The 24012-nt window shown below is 34.4% G+C and overlaps 1 protein-coding gene across 1 annotated transcript in view; it reads right to left on the bottom strand.

Moving 5' to 3' along the window:
- LOC148273767 (venom dipeptidyl peptidase 4) overlaps positions 1 to 24012 on the bottom strand; it is an 84331-nt gene that overhangs the window by 5641 nt on the left and 54678 nt on the right. Inside the window, exons 9-13 of the mRNA XM_088238223.1 lie at positions 16505 to 16743; positions 14433 to 14643; positions 10873 to 11110; positions 5286 to 5433; positions 4289 to 4449 (exon numbers count right to left, since the gene is read on the bottom strand). Coding sequence (XP_088094349.1) covers positions 4289 to 4449; positions 5286 to 5433; positions 10873 to 11110; positions 14433 to 14643; positions 16505 to 16743 — 997 coding nt within the window. The remainder of the gene's footprint in view (positions 1 to 4288; positions 4450 to 5285; positions 5434 to 10872; positions 11111 to 14432; positions 14644 to 16504; positions 16744 to 24012) is intronic.

The raw sequence follows: 24012 nt of genomic DNA, 5'->3' as shown, positions 1-24012 counted from the left end.
AAAAAAACCTCAATATTGAAATATTTCTGCAGATCAAAAGAACACGAAAGTAAATTTCCTTTTACATGAAAATATATAAAAGGAAACATAAAAAAATGAAACATTTACTTCAATAGTTTTTAAGGCGTTTTCATTCTTATGAAATGTATCAACACATTATTAGTTTCGAGAGTTTTCAAAAACCGATAACTAATTTGACTTTTGCAACAAATTCAATCAACCCACATCGTTATAATTAAATTCAATCGCGTTAATATAATCGGGGGCCGGTAATTAATTGAATCCTTCTCCGAGCTGTATAATATACATTGTATGGGGGTATAATATAGACTGCTACCCCCAAGTCGACATACCAATAGCGGATAGGTGGCGCCATGCCAAAATCTTCCCTATTAAAATACGCTATCCAATCGATTTAAAGTTATGGTTGAATTTTCATTTTCGTTTATTGATATTATATGTCTTTTTTCCCCAAATCGGAATTTAGGACACGCTACCCAATATACGAACATTTTGTATTCTATTACAACTACCATCACCGCCACTCACGTTTATCCTTGCATATATTCCTAGATTCTTCCACATTCATACATCTTGTCATACATGCCCTTCGGTTCTGCATGCTTTTGACGTGACCAGTCTTAAGATTTTGGTTTATCTGATCATGCCACATCTTCCTCGGTCGTCTTCGTCCCACGTTACCGTTCATTCTCGCCATATATACATGTTCGTCTATTCGTTTTACATGACCAAACCATCTCAGAGACCCTTTCATAACCAGATATTTAGATGTTTTATTTTAAAAATTGTTTTTAAATTTTCGTTTTAAGAAAAATACTATTTTAAAAGGTTTAGTTTTTGACGTAATCCCCATCAAATGCAAAGCTACAAAATATTTTTAAAATATGTTTTATTGAGCAAAAAATACAGCTCATCCTCATTCGCGAATCGTTATATTTACAGTGATAAATTGTTACAAAAATGTAAGAGTAACTTTATTGTCTTACGCTTGAGGTTCATGGCGACTCAAAAATATTGCGATAAACAAATTGCATTTTTTTAAGGGTGGGGTTGGTGTATTACAGAACACCCAGAGGCACAGATCGATATTGCGCTGTGCAACTCGATTAAGTGCTAAAATTATACCCTGTCTGCTTAATCTGTAAGTTTGAAAGCACTATAATTGATGAAAATGTTTTTCTCTTTTAAAGTCTTTATTACTCAAAGGGATTTTTTTGTACTGTTGCAGATAACTTAAACAATTTCGACAATAGAAAATTTGTTTCACTTAAAATTCCTCAACCTCAAAAAAAAACCTGAGTTTTGCTTGCTTTTATTTATTTTTTAACGAATAACCCGACAAGCCTCTACTTTAGAGGCTTGTCGGCAGGTGGTAATGAAAGTATATGAAAGGAACTTATGAAAAATACACCACAATACCCAAATCTGTTAAAAATAAAAAATGAAAAAAATACGTTTAAAAAAAAATTCTAGCATATTTTTTTCTTGCAACTGGAGGAAATCGAACCCGTGACGCCGGTTTCATAGTTGGTCGTCCAACCAACTGCCCCACGGGGCCAATATATGGAAAGTTATGATAACCAAGCGTTCCAAAAGGTCTTAGAAGTTTGAATAATTGAAAACTAAATCTTATCACTTAATTAATAAATTGCATTAGACATGAAGAACATTTTACAGAAGGAAATATAGAAGTCTAGGCATCCACAGGGCTGATGACCGGTCATTGGCTGGTTTAAGTGGTCATTTTACACACTGTGCAACATTCACCATTCTACCTATATTTGAACATCTATATTCCTTCTACTATTCCATCTGTTGACGTTTTTGAAGTTCAAGAGCTGAAATTTTTATTGTTGCGAGTAAGGTTCATCTGATTGAATTATTTCACCCACATACTAGATAACGCTTGAAAATATTTTTCAATTTTTTACTTCTTCTTGGACCCAGAAGAAGTATAAAAATTGAATGATAAACTCTATATATTGTTGATGAATCCACCTGGTCCAAAAAAGTACAAAAATTTAAAAACATTTTCTGGCGTTGCCTAGTATGTACGTGAAATAATAAATCAGATGAATTTCACAAGCAACAATAAAGGTTTCGGCCCTTAACTTCAAAAACGTCAACAGATGGAACAGTTAAAGGAATAAATATGTTCAAATATAGTCAGAACAGTAAATGATACACAGTGTGTAAAGTGGCCACTAAAACCAGCCAATAACAGGTCGTAAGCCCTGAAGATGCCTAGATTTCTGAATTCCTTTCTGTATAATGTTCTTCATGTCTGTTGTAATATGTCAATATTAACAACTACTACTTATTTGACTGTTAATATGTATTTCATTTTTAAGTAATTATCCTTTATTTTTTAAAACTCTATTTTACCTCTTATGTGTACTGTAAAAAAACAAAAAATTTAAATAACTAAAAAAATAAATAATTATAACCAAACTCCCTAGGGGGTGGAATCCAGTCCCTGTCTACCAAAAAATTGACAAACTCAAAACATTTATCACTCTTTATTAAAAATAAATGTATCTTAACAAAAAATTTCGTGAAAACTTTTCCAAATAAGTTATTTTCATTTTCGTATAAGAAATATTAATATTTTGTCAGGCGTAAATAATATTTCTCATTCGTTTTCTGCCACTGAACTTGTAACGACAGTACGTAAATCACGCGTAAAACAAATGTACGTACCTAATTTGGTTCTGCGAGGTAAAAATACAAGTTAATTAAAGAAATGCGAAGCTGATGCATGAAAATGTCGAACCATAAATCTAGCGGGAGCTGGCTTTGCCTTCACACTATGTACGGAACGTTGGTGGGCGATGGTCCCCCAATAAAGTAGATCTGACGTCGGCGATAAGACCGCGGCCGGTTATGGCTCTTGCCTTCGGGGAGCGGAATGGTTAATTATTATTATTATTATTAATAGACGAAGCACAAAGGGCTTGTAGGCTCAACTCACCTGTATAACCTTCAGCCATAAAGGGTTCACGAGCAGGAAAATACTTAAGGGTAAAATATACATTACAAAGTGACTTGCAATTGAAATGTTGATCAAAATAAAGACAACAATGTTTGAGTATGTTCGAATACTTGCAGACTGGCTGGATTTCCTGGCCGTATACCTACTATTTTTTTTCTCAATCTGAACAGTTTAGGGTAGGTAATACAAAATCACCTTAAAGCAATATGCCCGCCCTTATACTATGTACATACATAATAATAACGTAACCACATTTTCTAAAAATATTGCCCTTTCAATGTTTGTTTTTGATTATTCTTTTTTAATTATTTTTTTTGCACCACAACAGGCCAGGAGGCCCAATTACAGTGGTGAATAACATTACAGAACAACCAGGCTTGAGAAAAATCACATTTTTAATTTTTGTGTTCTCACCGGGAATCGAACCCGGAACCTTCCGTGCGTGAGTCAAGTGTCTTGGCCACTACACCACGGAGGCCGCCATATAACCAATAATGTTTTGAGTAAGTCCAAATGTTGGCAGACTGGCTGGATTTCCTCCCGAGGGAGTTTTTCATATTCAAATTCATTTAAACAGAGGGAAAACGTTTTTGAGAAGGGGGTATGGAAGTCTAGGCATTTACAGGGCTTATGACCTGTCCTTGGCTGGTTTAAGTGGCCACTTTACACACTGTGTAACATTCACCATTCTGTCCATGTTTGAACATCCACATTTCCTCAACTCTTCTATCTGTTGACTTTTGTGAAGTAAAAGACTTACATATTACCTTTTCAAAAACGTTTTCCCTCTGTTTAAATAAATTTAAAATAAATACAATTTTAGTTTTATCAGAATACTTTTTTATTGGAATTTTAACCTCATAAAACAACAAATAATAAAACAGTTTTATCGCCAGAATATAGAAGTTTACTAACTTTTTTATTTAAAAACAGTAAACATGCGACTTTTGTCACAAACAATGTACAATAAATTATGTATGTAAATAAATAAATAGCTCCCTAGGGGGAGAAATCCAGTATTTTGTCTACAAACATTTGGACAAACTGAAAACTAACTGGTCCAAGAAAAACTTTGAAAATTGAACAATTATTTTCAGGCGTTGCCTAGTATAGTAAAAAAATTCGATCTGATGAATCTCTTCTAAATAATATAGGTTTCAGCTCTTTTACTTGACTAAAATCAACAGATGGAAGAATTGAAGAAATATAAATAATAACAAGTTTGTCTTCGGTTTAAAAACTCTATATGGGTGAAGTATCAAAGAGTAATCTCACCATAGTATAGCCAGGAGGTGACGGGAGCCACTGAAACCCCGCACCTGAAGACATGACCAGTGTCCTTAGTGAGCGCCATGCCTGTGGCGTATCCTCCGTAGCTCCAGCCCCACAGTCCCACCCGACTGGCGTCTATCCACGGGTACAGCTCAGTCAGGGTCCTGAACGCAAAAAAAAACCTTAAAATATTACCATTATCATTAAACCCTTCTCCAAACCTGGTGATTCATCGGGCACAGCATTGCTAAAATAAATATGGCATACCTCGATCATCTGTAAAACGAAGAATATTTGCAATGCCTTTTAATTTCTGGAAAATGCAGCGTGTATCCTGCACGCTATATAGTTGAATAAAACCACCTTATAAACAAATATTGTAGGTCGTCCTCCCCAAGGGTGCTATTCTGAATCATCTCTACCTCCTAAAGAGTTAGGGGATTTTATTTTTTGCATGCGTTTACACTCTGCTTCATATATGGCTACATTTATGATTAAACGTCAAAAAAGTATGAACATGAAAAATCAAACATTATGATTTTCATTCAGAATATTATTGCTATCTGAATCATATGACAACACTTAATTTGGTTAAATAGACCAAACGGTATTACTTTTTTTTCAGTTTTTTCCGTTTTTTTAGCAGTTTTATCAATGATTTGACATTAAACTATAAGTGTGGCCATATATGAAGCAAAGTTTATTCGCGTGCAAAAAACAAAAATCCCAATTTTTTTTTTCTTCTCTACCCCCGTTATAAGATCCATAATTGCACCTCCGGAATCAAATCCAGGTCCTCATAGATTTAACGTATCAAAAGAATTATAGAAAAAAAAAACCTAGCATATACCTACTCAAGAAACAAAATCTTTGAAAATTATAATCATTGGAGCAAAATGGTGTCCGCAATTACAAAAAATCTTTCCAAACTCGAAATTCAGTTTTTATTCTTCTTTAACTGAAAAGTGTCTGAGAACAGGGTGTGATGTTGGTGCCTTACCTAGTCACGTTGATGACGTCTTCTATTTCATGTGTCCCTAGCCTGTTGTTAATGCTGAATAGGGAATCCTTCCCCTTGAGGCCGGAGCCGCGCCCCTCCACGTAGCAATAGATAATACTTCTATTGGTGGACATATAAGTCTGGTAAGCTAGAAATAGAAGAGGAGATTAAAGTATTAAACAAATGTGTTACACATATTGGATGATATTTAAAAACCATCTATAAGACAATATGCGGAAAATAATATAAGACGTATTACCCTATATTATAAGGCAATATGCCCGCTCTTTTATATATGTTTGTAAACTGTTTACGTATATTAAGTGTTTAAATAAATAAATAAATAAATTTGCAATTAAAATAAATCAATATTGTTCAACTATGCCTTCCGAGACCATATTGACACTCACTTGTCAGTCGACTTAATGCAGATTTAATTTGCATCTTTAAAATACTTCATGGTTTATAATATGATGTCCCAAATCTCCAACAAATATCTCTTAATGTTCCTTCACGTAGACTAAAAAATAATGAAATTCTTTTCCTCGGTCATGTTTAGACTAACTATGGTTTCCATACACATAATGATCAGATTTGCTAACAAACATCAGAATCTGAATAACTTTGATTGTAAATCAATTAACTTTACTAATAAAATAAATAACGATGTTCAATAAATTCCTTATATATAATAAACTTGGATCCTATAGCATTTGCCCAATATACTGTTTTTACTTTTTCTTTTCATTGTTGCGTTTCTAGTTTTATGTAACTGTATAAGATTGTTTTCGTTATACGTGTTTAAAATGAACTTTGTAAATCTTTTAAAAGAAAAATATGTTTTTTTCTATAAAATACTTCATATTGTCCTAAAACAAAACGAATAGAGCTATCACACGAATCCGTATTGCCATCATTAATATCAAAACTGATTTCATTTTCTAAAAAGCTATGCGGGTAAGCTGGCGTACTGTGCGAAGTGGTGAAGAAAGTCGGTATTAGGGAACAAAATGGATGTATCCTGTGCTCGTGTAACCTTTCCGAGTGTAATTCTGGACACTTGCCAAACCATTCCAGCCAGATATATTCCTAATCTCGCCCCGAAATATGCCACGATATTAATACGCACGCGACGATTACAAGATCTCTTGCAAGAAACGTGTTACAAAAACTTACATGACACCATGTACTTTCGAAGGGGGAATAAATCTACGCAGAGCTGTTTACGTAGGAGGAAAACACCAATCGTTTGTCGCCAATGTAAATCCCTCGCTTCGTGAAAATTACAAATGTATCACAAATCGTTTTCATCAAACAAAAACAAATGCTCATCTGAATTATTTTATATTGTTCAACATCATAATTTGAATGGATTGGGTATATATATTTGTCCCTCATAGAGGCAACCGGGCTATTCTACCCAAACCCGGCCATTCTTAACCTCCTATTTATTAAGATTTTCAAAAACTAATTTACACATAAATACGCTGTCGTAGCGCTAATACACCAAGAAAAAAACTGCTGGAGACTTGCTGCTGGAGAAACTGCTGGAGAAAAATAATGATATGCAAAAATGTTACTGGGACCCGGTTGTTTCTATTTTTATTATTTTAGTAGTAATGTGTGTGCAAATTTTAAAAATAAATAAAATTATAAAAATATTTTCTTTGCCAAAGTCCGGGCCCCTAGGGGAGCGGGCTCCTAGGCATTTGCCCCGTCTGCCCCCTCCCCCCCTGTCACCTGCCCTGGTTCTACCTACCGCGATAAAGAACCAACCTGCCAATGGCTATGCCGGTAGGTGGAGAAATCCTGTTATTTAATCGTATCGCATCGGATGTTGATACGTTTATAGAAGTACATGACAGTAGAATTTTTCTTTGGAGAGAAATTTCGACATTGTAAATAAATTAATTTTGCGTAACTTTTTTTAGACTTAATTTATTTGCTTTGTATAAAATTTTGCGATTTATTACGGATACTTTTTCTGTAATGTTCTCAATATCATTTATATTTAATATAATAAATTAAATCATTACCATTATCTGTACCTGATGATGTATAAGGCACTGTGTTACTATACCAATCGAAGCATTTCTCCATCATATTTTGTTACATAAAAGCAAGAATACAATTCTTACGATTCAGGTGCCAGCTTTTAAATCAATATTCCATGTCGACCTTGCCAGGAATTGAATTTGGGACCTCAAGCGTGGCAGGCAAATTTGCCAACCAATCAGCGTTGCCAACCCTACAGATCTTTCGGTAGATCTGCTGATTTAAAGTGAAATCTACCGATCTACCGAATTCGATCGAATTTCTACCAATTTTTTTAATTTGCATTTTTTCCGTCGATTTTTTTTTCTATTTATTTGTCCCTAATACGGGAAATCTATTTATAATAAGAGCAAACCGAAAACTCACTTTTTTCTGTGTGCTCACAAAGATACTTCTGCAATCTGTATATTACTATGAATACTACTTATTCTTCGGTCATAGATAATACATACGTTAATTGGTTAGTATAGGTAAATAGTGATTCTCGGTTATTTTCAAAGGTGAAAAATTTAAATTATCCCATTTTTCTTCAGAATGTCTATTTTATTAAATGGAATTTTAGCAGATCACTTAATAATTATAAAACGTTTTTGTCATCTGTAACTATTTACGTAAATTATTGTGATCACGCTGGAAATCTTATCCGGAAGTCTTCGTGTGTCAGGCAAGCGTCCGCCATTAGTCTAAGGGGGCCACCATTTGGAATGAATTTTTAAAAAATCCGCTGCTTGTTTAGCGAAATAATGTAATGAAAAAAGGTAGGGAAATTTTAAAACCATTTTGTCAGTCGGTTCACTTTATCAGCAACGGGCTCAAATTATAGGGACTCAAATAAGTTCTCGCTATTCCCCGTGTTATCTTAGCCATTTTACATCGGGCAATACTGCAGGCAACTTCGTCGTAAATTTTCACCATTGGACTTAAAATCGCAGTAGAGGTTTTTCCGCCGCAGTGTTAACAAAATATTTTTTCATACCGTTGAGCATGTCAAATTTCGTGTGAAAAAAATAGTTTTTGCAGGGAATTTGGTGCATTACTTTTAACAAAAAAAAGCCTTAAGCTGAAGCACATCGAATCCTTGTGGAATCTTACGGAGACATTGCTCTATGGGAGCATCACTGATTATCATCAACGTCTTCAACATGATCACCATTTTTGCTCTGCACCATGATCAGCTGGGTGTAGTGTATTATAAGCTCTTCAAACCCAACGAAACCATCACGGGAGATCACTTCCGACAACAATTGACACGTGTGAGCCAAGCATTGAAGAACAAATGACCGCAATACGAGAAGAGACGTGAGATAAAGTTTTTTTTTAACAAGACAACGCTCGACAACGCGTTGTAAGGCCAGTCAAAACGTACTTGAAAACACTCAAATGGGAAATCCTACCCCACTGTTTTAACAAGTCGTTGCTCCTTCCGATTACCACTTGTTTTGATCGACGACTCGTGGCTTGACTAAACAGCACTCTTGTTCATAAGAAAATACCAAAAAATGACTCGATTCGTAGATAAACTCAAAAAAATAGTCGTTTTTTTGAGATGGTATTTGTATGCTGCCAGAAATATGGGTGAAAATAGTCGCTAGCAATGGACAATTCTTTCAATGGCATATTTTTTACACTTTGCTCAAAAATAAAGCATGAATTTTCTCGTAAAAATAGCGAAAAATTATTGATGTCCTAATATGTTGAATATATGGCGGTCTCCGTGGTGTAGTGGTCAAGACGCTTGACTCATACACGGAAGGTTCCGGGTTCGATTCCCGGTGAGAACACATAAATTAAATGTGATTTTCATCAAGCCTGGGTATTCTGTGATGTAATTCACCACTTCAATTGGGCCTCCAGGCCTGTTGTGGTGAAAAAAATAAATTAAAAATAAATAAAAAATGAAAAATAAACAGAGAATAGGCTGCCTTATGAAAAAAGAGGCATCTCTTTACCTATTACTGTAAGATATTACTTAGTTATAAATTTTAGTTACTAACTAATGATATCTGAATTAAAACCGTTTCAAAAGTTACATCCGTATAAATATAAACTTCAAAACTATTTTTTTAAACATTTCAATAAACCGCAAACGACTTCTTGTGTGAGAAGTTGTTTTATTAAAAAAATACATATACGAATAAAAAATACCATAAGACAACAATAAAGATGTACAAAATCTAGCGTTCGAATAAAAAGAAATTAAACTTATATTTAAATCTGCACAAGGTAGAACCTATTATGCATGGCTTTGTTCTTTGAAAAATTCTATGTAAATTTGTCGATTGTTGCGCAGTACCGCGTTTAGTAATACGTAGTCGATAATCCCGAAATTCTGACGTCAAAGCAGGTTGCTTCATGTTCCAATATACAGAATCAACCATCCGATTGTAATTTCTGGATGAACAGATTTCTCTCTGTCAAATTATGTACATGATCATCATTTTTTTTTTACATCGCAGAGGAATTTTCGCCTAGTGGATTAATTAATTCTTATAAATCATTATCACTTTATGCTTTAAAGTTGCATTCAAAATATTTTAAATGAGCATAGGCAATGGACCTAGGACATCCGCCGTACATGCCTGATGCCACACAGTTTTATTACAATTTTTGGACAAACCAATCCAGTGCATATCTTTACAAACAATTTTTAGTAATATATGTCTCATACGCATAATGTAGTTATTCATTAATTTTGTCCTTTTTCAATACAATTTCAGAATCCAGGCAAATGAAAAATATAGTTCTATGTAAAATAGATACGGAATCCTGGACATGTGTTTTCGACTTAATGGCTACTTTTAGATCAAAATTCTAAAAGCAAAAAACCTAGGGGAGATAATTCAGACTCTCGGTGTAGTGGTTGGCACGTTTGCCTACCACTCTTGAGGTCCTAGGTTCGATTTCTGGCAAGGTGGGCGTGAAATATTAGTTTCGAAGGTGGTTCTATGCTCCAACTTTTTATGTAAATCCTATCACAAAAATTTCAGCAGCAAAAATGAATATACCTCTTGCAGTAAATCCAAGCCAAGCACATAATAAGTAAGACAAAAATGAGTTACTACCATTTTAAAATAAAAACATTTTATTGTTCCTGGACTGGCACTAGAAGCGCAAGACTGATCACCTTAGCTTCCATGTAACAAAAGTGATCCCGATACGCTGCAGTTAAATAAATATATCAATGCCCTAGGCATCACTGGGTGCAAATATGGAAATCGCACGAAGAAAAAGTTTGGAGAGGATCTTGCACGCGTTAAAAAAGGTTTTCAAATCTTACCCTTCAGCTAAGTAGTTTATCAAAACTAAGATATTACAAAAAATTAAGAACTTCTGGAGAAATTGACATGGAAGTCAAGGCATTTATAGATATGTCTTGATGGTGGATAGGACAGATAATATTAAATACTTAGGAGTTATTATTGGTATAAATTTAAAGTGGAAACAGCATATTGAAAATATTACAAATAAACTTTAAAAACTAACGTATATATTCAAAACAATTCGAAATATAATTTTTAAGGTGAGTTCTTACAGAGGCCGAAGTTCTCGATCACCCTGGCAGAATTGGGTCCGGTGTAGATGTTGACCACCATAGGGAACTTGGTATCGCCGGGGTTCTCGAGGCTCAGCTCGGGGGGTAGGAAGAACTTCACGGTGGCTCTGCCTCCGGGGACAGGCACGAACAGGAAGCGCTGCTGCGGTAGATAATACTCCTCCAAGAGAGCTGTCAGCGCCTCGTTGGTCTGCCACTCGATGATTTGCAGGTCGGTCTGTTAAAACAAGATCATAAAATTATAACGCAATTCAATTATAACACAATTCGTACATTTTACTGTATAAAAAATAGCATGTTTTTGGGGTCAGATATTAAAAACATGCAAAAATGCCTTTTCTACCGTGTTTTGTGCGCCTCAGATCTTACTGAAAAATCCTTTCATAATCCCAAATAAATTACATTAAAAGTACTGCGACATTTAAAATATTTTGAAGTGGTTTTAAGGCTGTAATCTGGTAAAACGCGCGCAAAATTAGGACATCATACGATTCAGCTATTTTAAAACGAATGTTTTTTTTAATCGCGCAATTATAAAATAATAAAAAAACATGAATTAGATATAAACAATAATTTTTAAAAGTATTTCTATTCTTTAAAGTTTTATGTAACTAAAATATAATTACTTTAAAACCGGCAGATTACGGCATTTCTAATTTAGACTTAACTTAGGTATCTGGGATCTCAATACAGACTAAGTATTGAATTTTTTTTTTCAAATAATTTGAAGATAGTAAATTTAACATAACACATACATTTTTGTGACATTATCCTTTATTTCTACGCCTTTAATAATACTTTTAAAAAATAAAATTTATTAAAATATTTTAATTGAAACCTTTTTTTATAGAATAATATTATTATTTTTTTAAAGAGGATGATTCAGGTTTTAATATTCAATTTATTACAACATCTTACTAACGTTTTTATGACCTTCATAGCTGCCCTTATTGGTAGCGGTGATTTAAAATGCTTGTATTTATTTTCAAAAACAAAAAATTAAGATTTTGCTGCCGCCACTTTCATGTTAAATGTATTATCTTCAAATTATTACAACAAATTTTAGTTCGATAATTAGTCTTTATTGAGATCCTTGATACCTAAGTTAAGTCTAAATTTGAAATGGCGTAATCTGCCGGTTTTAAAGTAATTATATTTTTTATTTATTTCAACAGACAGGAGAAACATTTTCGAAAAGGGAATATGTCAAAAGGGAAAAGTCAACAGATGGAAGAGTTGAGGAAATGTGGATGTTAAAACATGGTCAAAATAGTGAATGTTACACAGTGTATAAAGTGGCTACTTAAACCAGCCAACGACAGGTCATAAACCCTGTTAATGCCTAGACCTCCATATTCCTTTCTCAGAAATGTTTCTCCTCTCTGTTGAAATAAATTTAAATATGAATAACTCCCTAGGGAGGAAATCCAGCCAGTCTGCAAGCATTTGGACATACTCAAACATTCTTTAATTATATTTTACTTACATTAAACTTTTGCGTATATTTTTTAATGAAAATACCTTTAAAAATTTATTTTTCTATCTAACATGTTTTTTTTTTTTTTTATTGCGCGATTTAAAAAAAACATTTGTTTAAAATGGCAAAATCGTATGATTTCCTAATTTTGCGCGCGTTTTACCAGACTACAGCCTTAATGCAAACGGGTGCTTAGTCGTGTCGGTGTAGCAGTGTGACATTGATGTAGGTACCTGGACACTCAAACATCGACGGTAACAACGCAGCTGATGAATTGGCAAGGCTGGGAGCTGAGACTGCCTCAATAGGCCCTGAGGTCTACTATGGGTTGCTCAAATGTGCTCCTCGTAACGAGCTTAGGTCATGAGCCATGATGCAGAACGTAATACTCTCGTAAAAAGTAACTGGTCAGCACCATGCGAAGAAGCTGATTAAAGAGTACTCGCAAAATTTTACTTTTGACCTAATAAAGCTCAGCTAAAATCAATTGAGTGTTATCACTAGAGCCTTTACAGAATTTGTTCAGCCGGATGAATTTCACCCACATACGTGATAAAGGTTTCAACTCTTTTCAATATGGATATTTAAACATATGCAGGCAGATATACTATACATATACAATATATATGGACTACAGTATAACAGATAATTTATAACAACAAAGTAAGTAATGTACACGGGTAATAATACAGTATTTTACTGTTAATGTTTATCCATTACTGTATCCGAAGTTGCAGATAGGACGCGCGTTTTTACGAGGCCACAAAGAGTGTGCGACGTGGTATAACAAAAGCCTTCTCACAATTTACGGTTAGGGAACGAAAATAATGCCTTGCATTATGTACAGGCGATGTTTTGTCCCAAAGATATTTCTTTTGTTCATTCTAGCTCGCGTTCGCTGCAGGTTACTATCTACTACCCCAAACCCACCCACCCAGCTTTTACAAAGGTATCATTAACTAAAAATGCAGGTAATGAGCAAAAACACAAAACAACAACCCGTCAATTCATGCGCTGTTTTATTATTTATACTTACTTATTTTTTTCAAAAGGACATGAGTGGATAAATGCGTTATTTCGCAAATTTTCAAAACTGTACTTTTTGTACTTTTTTACATAGATAAAGATTTTATGTATAATTATTTCATATAAAACCAACTCCAAACATAAAAACCAATTTTGAGAGCAAATAAAGGAGTTGTATTTTCAATAATCGTACAGTTGTTCAAAACTTTAGCCCAGATATCTTTGCTTTTTGTTTTTATCACATAACGCATGGATAGATCTACTCATGTCTTCAATTCTAAATGTTTTCTAATAAAAAACACAGGATTTCCAAATTAAATAGTAAAAGTGTAAATGAGTTTACAAAACTTAACACCTTAACCTTCCTGTTTACGCACATTATATAAATAAAATAATTAAATACATATTATGTATTAAGCATATCCTTACATATCATAATATAAACATATTGTAACAACTAAATAAAGTTTTCATGGAATTTAATTTTATAGTATATTGTTTTTTTAAATTAACAAATAAATAACTATCCCTTTGAAATAAATATGGACCTTGTTCATTACAAGTGTGGGATTCATAGTATATTATCATATACCGATGACACACACACGTGCTAAATAATTTCACCCGAAATATACGGCAACGACCGATGAAGCAAGTTGTCGTTTTCTATTGAATATTAAAAAGTCTCACAGTATTGCACATAACAACGAAAGCGCTATCCTGCAGTACAATAACATTATTTCCACCATGGAGATATGAAGAACAAAATAACGTGGCTAATAATGAGACCACAGGATGTGGTAACGCCCAGTCAGTCAGTCAGCACCAGACAGCCAATCGGTGAGTCCCAGTGCAGCCAGTTCAACACCTCATCATACATAATTTAGTTCGTAATTTATTCACCGTGTAATAAATACGCAGTAAATACCAAATCCAACTTCAATTTCTACAACTTATTCGTTCGTTAGTTTTTTGTATGGACTCTCAAACGAATAAATTTTACAAATAAATGGAATGAGTGGTGGAACGCACTAACCTTGGACTCGAAGATCGCCACCATGGCGGGCGTGTCGCTGGTCTGGCACGTGAGCGTGTAGTACGTCATGCCTGGCGGTCCGACGGCGGAGGCGTAGGAGCACGGCGCGCCCGTGGGCAGCACGACGGCGCACGACACGCACGCGGAGCGCGAGCCCGTGACGTACAGGTGCCGCTCCCAAGGCAGGTCCTCGCGCGTGCTCAGGTAGTATCTAGGGAACGCCACACAGTGAAACCACGTTCGAAAATCATGTCAAAAGGCCGATATGAATGTTGAAGTTTTGCTCAGAAAATATTCTCCCCCAAAAAAGACAATAACATAATTCCATAAAAATGGTAATTTATTTATTTTAAAACGATTATTGAAGGCATTTAGGCAACCTAAACTTTAAGAAAAATACCACAATATTTGTGTTATATTTTTCTATGTGTATATAGCACATTGACTAGGTTGAGGCGTTCAAATTTATTTGCTACCTACTGGGCCCTGGTTAAGATATTGCAATGTCTACCGTGGGTACCAATTATTGTCCCGGCCCCATAATAAAAACTGAACTGATCGTGTGTGCATGTGCTTTGATATTCTCATCGCGATCGCAAATAAATTATGTTTTCGATCAATAACTCATTAAATCCACTGTGCCGTGTAATCGTCAAGTGCTCTTCCTTCCTGACCACTAGATCTGATGTGATTCTGACTGCCGCGACAGAAGCTCTAGACAATAAAGGTGACATAACCCAGTACAAGGTAGGTAATTGCATTCCTTGTATTAGGGTTCCGCGGCAAAGTAAGTAAGGATAACGCATCCCACGAACCAGTCGATTTCGAGCGTTCATTAGCTAACGGGCAAGTGGCGCAATCACTTTGAGTAATGTAAAACCCTTGTACTCTTTTTAAAAACTAAAATTAAAGTTTTCTCTTTAAAAGCTTTCCTGAACAATTAATTATCTTCAAATCATTAGAACATGTTTTACTTAAATGCTTCGTCTTTGTATGAGTACTAATGTCTAAAAGTTTAGTCAAAATTAGTTTAAAAGCGTAATCTGCAAGTCGAAAAGTAATTATGTTTTAGTTTTACAAAACTTTAAGAACATTTTCTAGCAAAAATACCTTAATAAATATTTGTTTTTATTTGATATTTATTTGCTTTGTTTTTTAAAGGCTTAATTGTGAAATAACGTCGTTTAAAAATGGCAAAACCGTGTGATTTCCTTACTTTTATCAGACTACAGCCTTATACACTTATACTCAACAAGAAAATAAAATTATATTATATTTTTTATAGTTTTCCCCTGAACAAAGTCTCATTGTCATGAAATACGAGGTGATACTATTTAGTAACGAAATTTTTCTGCCTACCAGAATTACCATAGGCAGGTTGATTCATAATATTCTTGAAAGAAAAAACAGCAACCTAATTTACTAGAAAAATTTAACTAAATTAAATCTAGTATAAAAATAACTTGACATTTTTTAACGCTGAAAAAGCTTTTTAAAGAGTCATAGCAGTATGTTTATTACTTAAACATAATATTATGCACATAATTGTTTAATTACCGTATTATTAAAAGAAAGTGGTTTGGCCTTTTGTAGGAGGGAAAGGGTAGCGAAATTATCAGCTTTAAGGTTTCTAGTTGATTGTCAAAATATGTAAATTTTATGCACCTAAAATACAGAATAGTATAAATGGAGAAATTGCAAAAAGAAAAATCCTGCTAATTAAATAATTATTCCTAATGATGTGATGGAATCATATCATTTATTTTATGTAAAAGCCTTATTGGCGTGAAAATTATTATTATTTTTTATTTTTTTTCAAATGTCGTTGAGATGTGATGTGAGTTATATCATTAAAACACAGTGACGTTTTTAAAAGTGGTAGCTTTTAAAATTGATAAAGTAGTGTCAAAGGCTGATGTTTTAAAATAATAATTATAAAAAATACTAAAGAATGAAGCTAATTTTTAAAACAAATGTTAGTTTTTTTAAAATAAATTAAAAATCTTTGATCATTAAAATCATGAATCTACAACGACAACTAAATAAATGACAATAAATACAAAAATAATTACATCAAATCTAGTTCCTGATTCCAGCCGACCAAACTGATGGCCGTCCTGCGGCCCTGGCTGAGAGGGGTGGGGTCCGTGGCGCCATCGGGGGACCGGGTGTACTGCGCCACGTGGAACCACTCGTCATTGGCGCCGTCTCCGGGGGGTTGCGGCACGATGTCCACGAAGGTCACGCCGTCCTTGGAGAAGAGCGGAGTGGTAACGTCAATCCATCCCGCCGGCTCCTCACGCACCACCAACTGGAATTGAAGATGCTGATGAGCTCTTTGTCACAGTAAAAGAAGTTAAGAGTTTATAATCCAATGAAGTACACACGAATTTTTGGATTATCTTTTCTCTCTACACCAGCAGTTTACAACCTCTATGCTACTACGCATCCCCAAAAAAAAAAATCCGCGCCTCCCTTTAGTTTGTTTTTAAAAATAGTTATAACCGGGTTGTGGTCCCGTGGTGGTATTGTGGACTATTGGGCCAAAGGTTTAAGGTTCAAATCCGACCTCACCACAACTTGATTTTTATTTTTCCAGCACAATTATTTACAATTTTTAGAGACCAGTCAATTAAATATTTGAGTAAATAATAAGATTTCGAGTATTTCTCTTTTTAGCAAAAAATATATATATATATATGGATACGTTTTAAATAATAAAAAAAAAACTTTACTACCGCAAAAAAGCTGTAAATTACTTCTTCCTTTTTTCTACATCCGCTCCAAAGTAGAGCATGTGGACATCACCAATTGCTCCAGGAGGCCCTATCGCCAGCCAGCACTCTCGCTTCTTCCCGTGTCAATCCAGCGCCCATTAATTCCGCCGAATAAAGTCTAAATATCGTCATTGACGGCCTTTCAGGACGGCGTGATCCCGCAGATTTAAAGAAGAGGCAACTAGGGTTTAGGTTCTCCCGAGGCATGCGCAGCATGTTTCCAAGGCAGGTCCACCGCCGCATCCTCAAGACGCTCGGTATGCCGATTATTCAACTCTTATATAATGCCAGTTCTCCTATATGGGTGCGAATCCTGGCACCTTACCAAAGCTCAAAACACTAATCTTCTTAGTTTCGAGAGTAAATGCTTGAGAAGAATATTAGGTTTAAGGTGGTTCGATTTTATAACTAACATTGAACCCCGAGAACGGACGCAGCAGCCTCCTATAACGAGCGTCTTGAAATTACAATCAACAGAATAATAACAAGGTTATGATATATGACATGGCACGATCAAGTCCATCAAATACTTGAAGATGGACATGTCAAAAGTAGGAATAATTGGCGTGCGTGCATGAGAGGATGAATTAATGTAGAGGAAGCGAGGTCTGTATGCAAAGATAGAGTGATATGGCGTTCTATCCTCTCTGCCTACCCCTACGGAGAAACTTCGTGATGGTTTGTTGTTGTTGTTGATATAACATATACGTTCATGTTTATTTATTTTGTAGGATGGTACATAATAGGTAGAATACCTGGAATGAATATGCATCACATTTTGATATATTTAGTTTATCTCTGCCTAACTTAAAAAATAAAGTGACCAACATATTTTTATCAAAAAGAGCAAATCATCTTCAGAAGATTGGGTTGGAATAGTTATAATTTGATTGATTAATATATTTTGTTATTGTATAATTTCTTTAAAATATGTATGTATTTCAAGTAATTAATAATGTGTACAGTACGAGTATATTAATATTTCATACTCGATTTTTTTATTTTTTTTTAATATTTTTATTTCTAAGCACTCTTTATACCACATATATGTAAATGGCAGAAATGCCGTATATAAATAAATAAATAAATAAATAAATAATCTAAAAATTGAATACGAGGGATGTTGTTGTTTATTGGCACAAAGTTTATCAAATCTTGAGAGCAATGTGGAGAGTGTCACTCGTATTTTCTTTTCAACGACTAACCGAGCTCGATATTTGGGTTTCATTGCAGCCACTGCCGAATAGCTCGATTCGCATAAATAAAACGTTACAAACGGTAGAACAAATAATAAAAAAAACACAGGTTCATACTTTCCGCTACAATTCATCCAAAATTTAATTAAGGTTTCATTTAGAAACATTTGTTTTAGTGAGCTATCGCATGATGATTCGATCAATTTCCTTTTTTTCTTAATTTTTGGAGCCTCCCTGGCAATAGTCCGCGCCTCTCAGGTTGGAAACCGCTGCACCACACAGATGACACTGAGGAAGATCGGTTGTTTGTTTATTATTATTTTTTGTTAATAGACTATTAAACAAAGACGGCCTCGTGATGTAATAGTCAGCGCGTTTGCCTACCATGCAAGAGGTCTGTGGTTCGATTCCCGACATGGTTTACATGGAATATTATTTAATAGGGTGTTTTTACACTAGAATATTTCATAGTCCCTAGACTGGTACCTGAAGCGTAAGACTGATCACCTTACCTTTATTTAACAAAAATGATCAAGATACGCTGCGATTGGTTTACAAATGCAGTGCCCTATGCACCATTAGATGCGGAAAGGGAATGATGATGATGAAACAAAGACATTGTTTTTAATTTTTATGTATCGTATTTATTTATTATGATTTTTTCATGTTTAGTATTTTTTAAATTACTTCGCGTATGACGTCTCAAGTTCTTTTCCCTTTCATCTCAATGAGTTCTGCCGATTTGTCAGTTGACTTACCGCAACCGTAAATCTATCCCAACAAAATATCATTAGTTGATTCGTAAGAACAAGTGACATCATTCAAAGTAGTTCGTTTTTGTTAAAATCATTTTTATATTTTTTTTCCTATATGTTCAAGAAACTTCGCCGTACAATTTGATGATCTAATTTATACCGCGTGTCAAAATACACTTTTTATATCCAATTTCCCGTAGGGCTGAACTTTCCATATTACAGAGAGCTCCTTCGGCAGTTTTTCTAGTTCAATGAACAATGTTTCCTGTAAAAACCAACAAAACAAACAAACCACTACGCCGTTTCACTATAAGGGTAGGCAGAGAGGATAAAACGTCATATCACCCTGTTATTTCACACTGACTTCACTTCCTCTACATTAATACATCTTCTTATGATTATTCCTACCCTTGACATGTCTATCAAGCCAAGTATTTATTGAATTTAATTATACCATATCTTTCTCGGTCTTTCTAGTTTTCTGCATCCAACGACATTCCATCCATCTCAAAACGTCTCGACGCAAAAACTGGCAATCCTATACATAAAGATTTTTTTTTTTTTCTGTATTCGGATAACCATAAAAATAAGCCAATTATAGGTTTTCCCAAGTAGCACCACAGTAAGTTGAAATATATTTAATATTAGTTATATGATTTATTTTCCCATAATTAAAACTACTCTAAAACATTATGGAAGTCAACTATAATAGTAAGCTGCGCATAATCGAGGATGGTACTCTATTTGCTAAGCATATTAATTATTTCATTTTTTCATTTTATTTTTGCACCACAACAGGCCAGGAGACCTAATTACAGTGGTGAACTACATCACAGAACTCCCAGGCTTGAGAAAAATCACATTTATTTTTTGTGTTCTCACCAGGAATCGAACCCGGAACCTTCCGTCTGTGAGTCAAGCGGCTTGACCACTACACCACGGAGGCCGCCTTGTTACCTTTGATAAGAATACTGTTTTATTTTACGAGCTTTTATTGTATATTTTTTTTTTCACGATGATAAATATTATTTCAAATACCTGTTAGTGGAAATATATATTTTTTAAAATAGCATTTTTAAAAAAACGTATATAAAAAAAATTATAGCTGTGCGGACGTGATTGTTATTTTTTTACGTTCCAAATTAATCAATGCGGTTATCTACGAGTTTTTCTTTTGACCTAATTCGGGTTAGTTTCCTGACCTGACAGAAGTTTTTTTATCTGATCTATATTGGGGTCACCTCTAAACAAGTTCCTGACGTCACTGCGACCTGCAGATGTATTGTGGCCTCAGAGTAATGACGCGCTATAGTTATAGAGATGTCATTACGCTCTATCGCATAGAACAAAAGCGTTGCAAGTTTTTGCTGTGGTTTTTGGTTTAGTAACAAACGCGTAACGGACGGTTTCGTCGCTGTGCTTGTGATTTTTGACCCAAGTACTTACGGCCTATTGTTTTGCTGTAGACTATGGCTAATTTCATGATTGATAATCCACGAATGATATTTGTCAGTATGGGCGGCTCTATAGCGGTAACATATTATAATTATTTAATTTCGTAATTGTTCTTATACATTGAATATAATGGTCCCTCACTAGAGTGTCCCGTGCTGGGGATACATGACATGACATAACGCCATCTGAAGGCTATGTCAATTCATTTCTTTTTTAATTATTTAAATTGTATTTCGGGTAGTCTTCTAAATTTCGGTATGTGGTTACATACTAATATTTAATGACGTAAGTCAGTTATGACGAATATATATATATTTTACTTTTTAACCCCTTCAGACCTGAATTAATGAATGCAGAACTTCAGTCCTACGGGAAATTGGACACAAAAAATTCTTCATTGTGGGCGGTAAAAATAAAAGCAATCAATTGTACGGAAAAGTTTCTTAAAAATGTACGGAAAAATTAATGAAAACGAATTACTTTGAACGACGTCAGTAGTTCATATGACTCGACCCATGATAAGAGAGCTGTGTAAGATATCCGGCTTACTTACCGTCAACGGACCGACCGGCAGAACTGACTGAGAATAAGCGAAAGAGAACCTCTGACATAGCTTGCGGAGTAATTTCAAAACTGTTTTTTTTTTAAATAAATATTTGTGTTTATATGATTAACCTTAATATTTAATTTTAGGGGCCATTTTCAATGAGTTGTAAATAACTCACTTTTGGAAAATGGAATCAAGTTGGGGTATTCGAACCACAGACCTTTGGTCCATGAGTTCGAGACTGAAAAATCTAAGTGCTGATAATGCGATATATAAAAAATTCATAAAAATTTTGGCTTTGTTTAATAGTCTATTAACAAATAGAAATGAATAAATAAAAAACTTTTTTTTAAAGTATTGATTGTGTAGAAGTTTAATTCTTTTAAGTTAGATTCCACTTTGTAAAAAAGGCATTTTTCCCATTCAAACAAACAAGCAATGGCGCGTTAATGAACCTGCCATTTCAAAGCAATAGCTAAGATTAAATATAATGTTATTCAACCAACCTCTCGGACAGTTTAGAGATTTAAGTTTGTATTGTACTTAACGAACCGTTTAGACTGGTCACATACCTACACAACTAGTTCCAATTGTATTATATATTAGTCTATTTGACACACTGCTTTTCCAAAACTAGCGTCTCAATTAATACATAAAATTCTTGTTATTAAAACCAAAGTAAGTTAATTGAATTAATTTTTGTTTTTTTTTTTCAATTTACGGAAATAAAATTTTAAGAAGTAACGATATTTTGGGTTTGTCCAAATGTTTGCAGAAAAAAGACTAAATTTCACCCCCTAGGGAGTCATTAAGATCAAAAAATAACAACCGAGATGGAGAACATTTTAGAGAAGGGAATATGGAAGTCTAGGCATTTACAGGGCTTATGACCTGTCGTTGGCTGGTTTAACACTTTGCTCACTGTGTAACATTCACCATTATGCCTTTGTTTAAACATCCACATTTACTCTACTTTTCCCTTATTTTGAGACGATAGTCTGGCTACCTATTGTCTACAAACGTTCACACAAACCTTAAATATTGTAGAGTAATAGGAATCATTATCGAATAAGAAACACCAAAATGACCTATTTTTTGGTGACTTGTGTATTTTTGTTCTGAATTCCGTGTTATGTTTTGAATTCTCTGGAAAGTTCTGGAATTCTCTGTTTAAAAATATTGTGCATCGTAACATCGCCAAAAGTTGGCCGAGATGCAAAGAACATTCTTTTTCTTTTTGGTTTCCTCAATGCGCGGCTAATGCGTACAAAAGGAATACACCATTCTCGAGAATAACACACGAGTAATACCTGCATATTTATTGCACGTATTGTATGCTCGTTTGTCCGCATACTTTGTGAGGAAATATTGCCTCCCACAAATGGCGATCATTTGCATATAAATATTATGGCGATCAATGAAATAAGCGAATCCTTCCGCGTAATATTTTCAAGCAAATAGTTAAGGACTGGATTTTCCTTAGTGGGAGGGATTTGAGTGGGAAACTCCTTGATGATTTTCCAAATGTTTGAGTTTACTGTTTTAAATTGATGTGCCATATTTATGTATGAATTTTAAAATAAAAAAAAAAATATGTTTCTGATCCTATATTTGTGGTGATATACTCATGTCTGTGTCAACACATTGCTAGCCCCATCTCAACACAGGACTTTTAGTCCCATGGAGTTAGGCTTATGTCTCAAATAATGTACAGTAAAATTATGTATGTAAATAAATAAATAAATATAGTAGAAAAGAAAAGAAAACATTTTTTATATCCATTTTCGCGTAATGCTGAACTTCTTAATTACAAACCGTAAGCACTGTAAATGCTTAGATTTTAACATTCCCTTAAGTCTATTCTAAGGTGGAGATTTAACATTATTATTTGTTTATGATTGGTGTGTTTATGTAAAAACAGATTATCAAAAAGATTTTTAAAATATATTTTATTATAAATTATTTATTTATTTGGGTAAACAAACAGTATGTACAGAAATAAAATATTGACAATTTCTTTGTATATTAATGTAGGAAACTAATGAACACACCAAAAAAATTGTTTACGCTAAAGACAACAATTTAAATTAAGTAACAATACTACAAGCATTAAAATATGTATATAATAATCAAATTAATTTAATATCTGCTTCTTTCAATATTTCTATGAATTTAGACATAAATTTACATACATCGTCATAAAAAAATCAGCCTCGGTAAATCTATTGTTTTATTGCTCGCATATTCTAGATTGTTTTAAATAGTTTGTTGACGCGTTGTCTGTGTAAAACAGACGATTTTGTCTTGTCAGTCTAGATGGCACACGGGATGGAAGTCCGAAGTCAGTTGCAGATCTGAGATTAGTCACAGGATTTAAATGGCCAAATAAGCAACGAACCGTTCGGAGAAAATTTGGCGAGATCGAGGTATATCAATAAACACAAAAAATCGGTTGATGGAAGCCCTGGTATTTTCCGTTTTCCTATAGGGGGCTGAAACGTGGACAATGCGTGGCTACGAGAGGAAGAGGATCGATGCATTCGTGATGTGGTGTTGGAAAAGGCTGGTGCGTGTGCCTTGGACATACCAAAAGACGAATGCATCGATACTAGAAGAGCTCCATATTAAAACTCGTCTGTCAGTGGTGTTTCTGAGGAGGATACTGTCATTCTTTGAACATATTTCTAGACGTGAGCCAGACAATCGAGAAAGGGCAATAATGTCTGGCCGAGTTGAAGGTAGGAGAAGCCGGGATAGAATCCCATATAGATATACTGACCAAATAAAGGAGGCTACGGGGCTAAAATTTGATGTATCGGTTCGTCGGGCTAAAGACTGACTGGAGTGGAA

This window comes from Micrasema longulum, unplaced genomic scaffold (genome assembly GCF_059751315.1).
Source record: "Micrasema longulum isolate JH-2025_06_02 unplaced genomic scaffold, ASM5975131v1 h1tg001842l, whole genome shotgun sequence".
In the NCBI taxonomy this organism is placed as follows: Eukaryota; Metazoa; Arthropoda; class Insecta; order Trichoptera; family Brachycentridae; genus Micrasema; species Micrasema longulum.
Note: the sequence above shows the minus strand (reverse complement) of the source record. Positions and strands in the feature narration are given on the sequence as shown.